Source organism: Pan troglodytes, chromosome 4, assembly GCF_028858775.2.
Source record: "Pan troglodytes isolate AG18354 chromosome 4, NHGRI_mPanTro3-v2.0_pri, whole genome shotgun sequence".
Lineage (NCBI taxonomy): Eukaryota > Metazoa > Chordata > Mammalia > Primates > Hominidae > Pan > Pan troglodytes.
In genome coordinates, this window is record NC_072402.2 from 116,721,572 (window position 1) to 116,730,027 (window position 8,456).

The window sequence follows — 8,456 nt, forward strand, 5'->3', positions numbered from 1 at the left end:
GGAATGCTTTTCCCCTGGCTGGATTCTTCTCATCTTTCAAATCTCAGAGATAGTTCATGACACCATTGAGCTATTTTCTACAGTAGCAACCCATTCCTTTCCTTCACTGCTTTTTTCCCAGTTTGTAATTACATATTTGATTGCTTGTTTGCTGGTTTATTATCCGTATCCAGTAAGAGAATACTCTACAAAAACATGAACTCCACTGCATTGTCAGTGATTACCAAAGCACTCAATAAACACCTGATAAATTAATGCACCGGTCCGGTGTTCCGAAGAAAGGTCTGAGCTAGACACACTGGGATACAGATGATAATTTACCATGAAAACTGATTTTATAAATTACCAGTGAGACGTATGTAGGGTTTGAAGAGAACCTAGAATGAAGACCTGAAAAGGCCCTATATTTAGAGTTCTGGTAGGATAGGTAAAGGAGACTGTCTCTCTCCTCCAATCCACTTTATGCTTTTTAACTGTGATATAACTATGCCACTTAAGTATGACTGTGTAACTATTTTACAAGTATTATTGTCATCACCCCTTACTTCCCCTTTTGGACGCTTAAGTTTCTTGGAAACAGAACTGATGTCTGCTCATCCCATGATACGCTCAGCATATTGCAGGAAGTAAGGTTAGATAATCATGAACCTGGAAAAACGGCTTCTTACTAGGTAGCTGTGCCTGGCATTTCCGAGATTTCCAACGTGCACCCGCCAACTCCGCCGCCCTAATCGCAGAGCTGCCCAAGCCGCCGACTCCCCGGCAGGGGGCGCCGCACCCTCCTCCGAAGGCCGCTGCCGGCTGCAGTCCCCGCCCCCAGCCCAGCGGTCACCTGCAGCGGGTGCACTCGGGCCTCCGCTCGGCCGGCTCCACCGGCAGCTCCCACAGCCCGTCCGCACTGTCGTCGTCCGCCTCTGCGCCCAGGGCAGCCGCCGCCGGCACTGCGCCGCCCTCCCGCCGCTCCTTGTCGTTCGGCGTCTGAGAGCTTGAGGCCCCAGAAGGCCGCGCAACGGGCTCCTGGAGTGTTCGCGCCTCTTTCTGCGACTCCATGGCGGACACTCCAGTCAGGCCGTGGCATTGAAGCCCGGCTGCCGCCGGGGGGCGCCACGCGCTGTAGAAACCGGCCCGCGCCGCGTAGCGCCATGCACGCACGCCACGTACGGGGGGCGGGTCTCCGAAGCCCAGGCTGGAGGTCCCACCCTGCCGCTGGGAAGGAACGAACCCATTGGTCCGTGCCCAGTGGGACCGTTCACCTAGAACTGGGTAGGCAAGTGTGGGCAGTGTTGGAGTGCTGGTGAGGTTAAGTAGCGTCATTGGGAGAGGTAAGGGAAACCTCCCCGAGAGCACCCCAGTACCAAGCCCGAATTTAACCCCTTTAAAAGTTAAAATAAAATGGCATTCTGCATTTTCCTCCTTGGGATGGCAGTTTAAGAATTTGCAGGATTTCCACGCGTGCATGCATCGCAGGTGCGGCAGCTGATGCACTTATTATTTAAAGGCCAACAAAGGAGAGGTTATATCCACTGGAAACTACTCACAGCTGGTCCGTTTCCTTATGTGAATTTCCTGCTCTTCTATGTCTTGTGCTAATAAGACATCAAGCATGCTATTTTACACTGGACACCAGATATTTGTTAAATTAGATTTTTAGATCGTCCCGGATCAGGAAGCAATAGGAGAGCTGGCCCGGGGTACCAATAGGTTTTATGTATGAGGAAACAAGCCCTAGAAAGGTAACGTTGCCCAGGTATTAAACAACTACTGGATACAGCGGTATATAGCACAGCAGCTGTTTTTTAAAAGCCAAAATGAAATCTATGTTAGAATGAAGGCAGAAATACTATTTACCCAAAATGGGTGTCGAATTCCTTTTATTTATTAATGTTTTGTGTTACTTCCAGCAATACACAACATTTAAACAGAATTAAGCTTGGTTTTCATCAATCATGTGAATTAAGTTTAGGAATCACAGTTGTCTTAACTCTATAGTTGTAATAGATTAAATGTGAGGCAAAGTAGACAACACAGTAATAGAGCAAATACTGTATTTCTTAAAATGTTTATTTCACATTAGATTTTTCAGTCATCTTAAAATCAAGTTTGTGAATAAAATACCGTGCTGTTTTCAACTATCCTACGTTCTTTCCCCCCGGAAACAGCACCTCTCTTTTCCTTTGGAGCGTCCTATGTGAGGGATAGAAAAAGGCTGAAACACCCACCTGGTGATGGACGTAGAGTGGGAGAAAGAACTAGCAATTATGCCATTTGGAATTGGTGGATAAACAAAATCCAGAAACTGTAGGAAAGGAGATGAATCAGAAAATTCATCTTGGCTGCAGATTTAGGTTGGGGAACCAATTCTTTAACTGCCAAAATTAAATTCTCATGTGACTTATCTTTAAACGAAAGGAAGCCGCTCATCTTTAATTTCAAGAGGTGAAATGTGCTCAAGTCCACTAAGGTCCCTTGAGACTCCCAGTTGTGTGGTGTGAGAAGACAGATGATAAGGAAAAAAAAAAAAAACTTTTTATCTAAGGAATGCGAGCAGTCATGTCTCACTCTCCCTTGAGCTAAATAATTACCTCTTGAAGGCGCTTGCTATGCAGGCCCTAGACTGACACCAAGTAGCCATAAAACGCCGTATGCCCTATAGTTCAACAATATGTATAGCCAATCACTAACCAATGTTATTTCTGTAAATAAATGACACTTCCTGAGACATAGCTTTTGTAATGCCCCCCTCTGCTGATTCGTTCTCTTTTCTTTAAAAACTCCAGCCCATTTTGTTCTCCAGAGCACTCTCCACGGCAACCTGGAAGTACGACCTAGGCTACAGTCCTCAACGTTGGCCCAAATAAACTCTCTATATTAATTTTGCCTCTGCTCCTTCCTTTTAGGTTGATGTGAGCCTACTTATTTGGGGCTTCCTTTTTAACACCCCATATCAGATTATTGGCTTTACCCTTCAAGTATTCAAAATCCAAACATTTATCTCACCTACTACTTCTGCCCTGGTTCAAGCCCCCATCATCTCTTGCATAGAATATTGCCAAAGACCTAAGTGGTCTCCTGCTCCATCTCCACTCCTTATGAAGAAAATCTGCTACAAGTCCATTGTCTCAGAGGCTGACCAAAATCAAAGAAAGCTTCCATCCAGGCAGGACACAGAGTTGAGAAAGGAGAGCCATTTTCCTCTATAGGAAGCAAGAAATTCACCCAATATCCAGGTTTGTGAACAATGACCTTCAGACGCCTGAGGAAACATGCAGGTGAGGTTACCACCTTGGGGCAGACCGAGGTATCAGACCATCAGTGACTCAGCTTCTGGGAAGTGCCAAGACACCAGAAAGGGAAGTAAAATATCCTTTATGGGATACAGCCAACTTACTAGTGTCAAGATAATGTATTGAGGTGTTAATGTATGTTTTGTTTATCTCCCAACTTCAGGTAGAAAACCAGACTTTTATGCTCCTTTGCCTCAGAGGAGTTTGGGTAGTAAAGACTGAGGACAATCTTAGGTCCACGCCTGGTGTTGTGGGAAAAGGAGATCCTGTTACTGGTAGAGGAAAGGGCCTCAGTAATGTAAGGGATTGAATATCCTGCCAGGCCTGCAGTATGAAGATTCAGCATTGTATAAGATTTGATTTAAATGAAATAAAAACATGGTATTTTTTGCTATATTCATTTTCTATCACTGTGGAACTAATAACCACAAATTTAGTGGTTTTTTCTTTGTTTTTTTTTTTTGAGATGGAGTCTCGCTCGGCCGCCCAGGCTGGAGAGTAGTGGCGTGATCTGGGCTCACTGCAACCTCCGCCTCCCGGGTTCAAGCAATTCTGCCTCAGCCTCCCGAGTAGCTGGGACTACAGGCTGCATGCCACCATGCCAGGCCAGTTCTGTATTTTTAGTAGAGACAGGGTTTTACTGTGTTGATCAGGCTGGTCTTGAACTCCAGACCTCAGGTGATCCACCCGCCTCGGCCTCCCAAAGTGCTGGGATTACAGGAGTGAGCCACCACGCCTGGCCACTTATTTTTCTTTTAAGTGAAAACCAAGTTTATTAGGCAAGCAAAAGAATAACAAATGGCTACTCCATAGGCAGAGCAGCAGCTTAGGCTACTTCATCAAGGATACTTTTTTTTTAAATTATTATTATACTTTAAGTTCTAGGGTACATGTGCACAACATGCAGGTTTGTTACATATGTATACATGTGCCATGTTGGTGTGCTGTACCCATCAACTCGTCATTTACATTAGGTCTATCTCCTAATGCTATCCCTCCCCCCTCCCCCCACCCCACAACAGGCCCTGGTGTGTGATGTTCCCCTTCCTGTGTCCAAGTGTTCTCATTGTTCAATTCCCACCTGTGAGTGAGAACATGCAGTGTTTGGTTTTCTGTCCTTGTGATAGTTTGTTGAGAATGATGGTTTCCAGCTTCACCCATGTCCCTACAAAGGATATGAACTCATCCTTTTTTATGGCTGCATAGTATTCCATGGTGTATATGTGCCACATTTTCTTAATCCAGTCTATCATTGATGGGCATTTGGGTTGGTTCCAAGTCTTAGCTATTGTGAATAGTGCCGCAATAAACATACGTGTGCATGTGTCTTTATAGCAGCATGATTTATAATCCTCTGGGTATATACCCAGTAATGGGATGGCTGGGTCAAATGGTATTTCTAGTTCTAGATCCCTGAGGAATAGCCACACTGTCTTCCACAGTGGTTGAACTAGTTTACAGTCCCACCAACAGTGTAAAAGTGTTCCTATTTCTCCACATCCTCTCCAGCACCAGTTGTTTCCTGACTTTTTAATGATTGCCATTCTAACTGGTGTGAGATGGTATCTCACTGTGGTTTTGATTTGCATTTCTCTGATGGCCAGTGATGTTGAGCATTTTTTCATGTGTTTTTTGGCTGCATAAATGTCTTCTTTTGAGAAGTGTCTGTTCATATCCTTTGCCCACTTTTTGATGGGGTTGTTTGATTTTTTCTTGTAAATTTGTTTAAGCTCTTTGTAGATTCTGGATACTAGCCCTTTATCAGATGGGTAGATTGCAAAAATTTTCTCCCATTCTGTAGGTTGCCTGTTCACTCTGATGGTAGTTCCTTTTGCTGTGCAGAAGCTCTTTCGTTTAATTAGATCCCATTTGTCAATTTTGGCTTTTGTTGCCATTGCTTTTGGTGTTTTAGACATGAAGTCCTTGCCCATGCCTATGTCCTGAATGGTATTGCATAGGTTTTCTTCTACGGTTTTTATGGTTTTAGGTCTAATGTTTAAGTCTTTAATCCATCTTGAATTAATTTTTGTATAAGGTGTAAGGAAGAGACCCAGTTTCAGCTTTCTACATATGGCTAGCCAGTTTTCCCAGCACAATTTATTAAATAGGGAATCCTTTCCCCATTTCTTGTTTTTCTCAGGTTTGTCAAAGATCAGATGGTTGTAGATGTGTGGTAATATTTCTGAGGACTCTGTTCTGTTCCATTGGTCTATATCTCTGTTTTGGTACCAGTACCGTGCTGTTTTGGTTACTGTAGCTTTGTAATATAGTTTGAACTCAGGTAGCATGATGCCTCCAGCTTTGTTCTTTTTGCTTAGGATTGTCTTGGCAATGTGGGCTCTTTTTTGGTTCCATATGAACTTTAAAGTAGTTTTTTCCAATTCTGTGAAGAAAGTCATTGGTAGCTTGATGGGGATGGCATTGAATCTGTAAATTACCTTGGGCAGTATGGCCATTTTCACAATATTGATTCTTCCTATCCATGAACATGGAATGTTCTTCCATTTGTTTTTGTCCTCTTTTATTTCATTGAGCAGTGGTTTGTAGTTCTCCTTGAAGAGGTCCTTCACATCCCTTGTAAGTTGGATTCCTAGGTATTTTATTCTCTTTGAAGCAATTGTGAATGGGAGTTCACTCATGATTTGGCTCTCTGTTTGTCTGTTATTGATGTATAGGAATGCTTGTGATTTTTGCACATTGATTTTGTATCCTGAGACTTTGCTGAAGTTGCTGATCAGCTTAAGGAGATTTTGGGCTGAGACAATGGGGTTTTCTAAATATACAATCATGTTGTCTGCAAACAGGGACAATTTGACTTCCTCTTTTCCTAATTGAATACTCTTTATTTCTTTCTCCTGGCTGATTGCCCTGGCCAGAACTTCCAACACTATGTTGAATACGAGTGGTGAGAGAGGGCATCCCTGTCTTGTGCCAGTTTTTCAAAGGGAATGCTTCTAGTTTTTGCCCATTCAGTATGATATTGGCTGTGGGTTTGTCATAAATAGCTCTTATTATTTTGAGATACGTCCCATCAATACCTAGTTTATTGAGAGTTTTTAGCATAAAGAGCTGTTGAATTTTGTCAAAGGCCTTTTCTGCATCTATTGAGATAATCATGTGGTTTTTGTCTTTGGTTCTGTTTATATGATGGATTACATTTATTGATTTGTGTATGTTGAACCAGCCTTTCATCCCAGGGATGAAGCCCACTTGATCATGGTGGATAAGCTTTTTGATGTGCTGCTGGATTCGGTTTGCCAGTATTTTATTGAGGATTTTTGCATCAATGTTCATCAGGGATATTGGTCTAAAATTCTCTTTTTTTGTTGTGTCTCTGCCAGGCTTTGGTATCAGGATGATGCTGGCCTCATAAAATGAGTTAGGGAGGATTCCCTCTTTTTCTATCAATTGGAATAGCTTCAGAAGGAATGGTACCAGCTCCTCCTTGTACCTCTGGTAGAATTCGGCTGCAAATCCGTCTGTTCCTGGACTTTTTTTGGTTGGTAGGCTATTAATTATTGCCTCAGTTTCAGAGCCTGTTAATTTGTCTATTCAGGGATTCAGCTTCTTCCTGGTTTAGTGCACCAATAATATTTATAGTTATTTCTTGATTATATGTTAAACAAGGGGTGGATTATTTATGAGTTTTCCAGGAAAGGGGTGGGCAATTTCCAGAACTGAGGGCTCCTCCCCTTTTCAGACCACACAGGATTACTTCCTGATGTTGCCTTGGCATTTGCAAACTGTCATGGTGCTGATGGGAGTGTCTTTTAGCATACTAATGCATTATAATTAGCATGTAATGAGTGCTGAGGACGACCAGAGGTCACTTTCTTGGCCATATTGGTTTTGATGCGATTGGCCAGCTTCTTTATCACATCTTTATGACGTGTGCCTTGTGCTGACTTCCTGTCTCATCCTGTGACTTAGAATGCCTAACCTCCTGGGAATTCAGCTCAGTAAGTCTCAGCCTTATTTTACCCAGCCCCTATTCAAGATGGAATTGCTCTGGTTCAAACGCCTCTGACGTATTTCCCACCTTCCTTTTATACGAGAACCCTTAATGCTAAGGGTTTTAGAGGGACAAAGATCCATCTTCTGTAGCTTCTTCAGGCTGAATAGGGGTGATGATACTCCTGTCTGACTACTAGGGTCTCTTGTATTTGGGGTAGAGAGGAGCTTAGTCAGAAAGCATCAGTATTGTGAGGGCCATCCATAACTCTGACAAAAGGTGATATCTGGAGGATTAATAGGTGTCCAATTTAAGATAACATTGAGTAAACTTACCCTGAATTCTTACACAGAGAGTACAGCAGCAACATATTCCGCAACAGTAAAACAAAACTATCCCAAGTAAACTAGTTAAGAAAGCTTTCCATGAACTGGGCAATTTGAAACCAAGCTGATATGGTGTCACTACCTGATTCCAATATATGCCCAGAATTACAATATTGATCTCTATTTTTACATTATCCATCCCCCTTGTTTTGTTTGAGCAGCAGGCAGAGATCACTGATTGGTTCACAGGAATGAGTGGTCAGTCTCAATTGCAGGGAAAAAATCCTCAAAAACAACTGATGAGGTTACAATCTAATTATAATTGTACCATAGTTCTTGAAACATAGTTTTTCTCTCTTCAGTCTCCCATTTTTACTAAATACAAATCATGGTAAAACCAATTTGCCTTATTATACTTAGCCTGATTATTTGTATAAAGTGCAGCAGGAATAATTATTTGCCACGTAGACTTATTTTAATTAGCTTTGATGGAACTTTTGTTCCATCAAAGGCATCTTAGATAAGACTTTTTTAAAAGCCCAGCCCAACTATGGGGTTGTACTGTCAAATACCTATGAGTTGGGTAAGTTCCTCTTCTCTTGAGGTCCCAAGATAATTTGGGGCTTCTGGGCCTGTCAAAAACTGACATTCTTTACTTACCACAGGTCTGGAACTCTATACAGGGACTATGTAGACAGGGTATGAGGTGAGGCCAGTTTCCCAAGGGGTTTTTATTGGATTTATAAGTCAAATTTAATTCCTTAAAAGAAAGCATGCTATTCCAGTCAAAACCTTGGTAAAATAACCAGTGTCTCCAATTGTGTCCCGTTACAAAAGAAAACAGATTCTTATTGCACTTATGCAAATAACTATATTGCCATAAATTAAGAATGC

General features: G+C 42.4%; 1 protein-coding gene across 4 annotated transcripts in view; it reads right to left on the bottom strand.

Annotated features, from left to right (window-relative positions):
* Window positions 1-1,209, bottom strand: part of DTWD2 (DTW domain containing 2) — a 155,482-nt gene extending 154,273 nt beyond the window's left edge. Inside the window, exon 1 of one of the 4 annotated variants that reach the window (XM_526988.9) lies at window positions 833-1,209. In XM_526988.9, coding sequence (XP_526988.2) covers window positions 833-1,050 — 218 coding nt within the window. In that variant the 5' untranslated portion in view covers window positions 1,051-1,209. Of the gene's footprint in view, window positions 1-668; window positions 811-832 lie in introns of those variants that run through there. The other 3 variants (XM_016953662.4, XM_016953657.4, XM_016953661.4) reach the window with 3 other exon arrangements.
* Window positions 1,210-8,456: the final 7,247 nt, after the last annotated feature.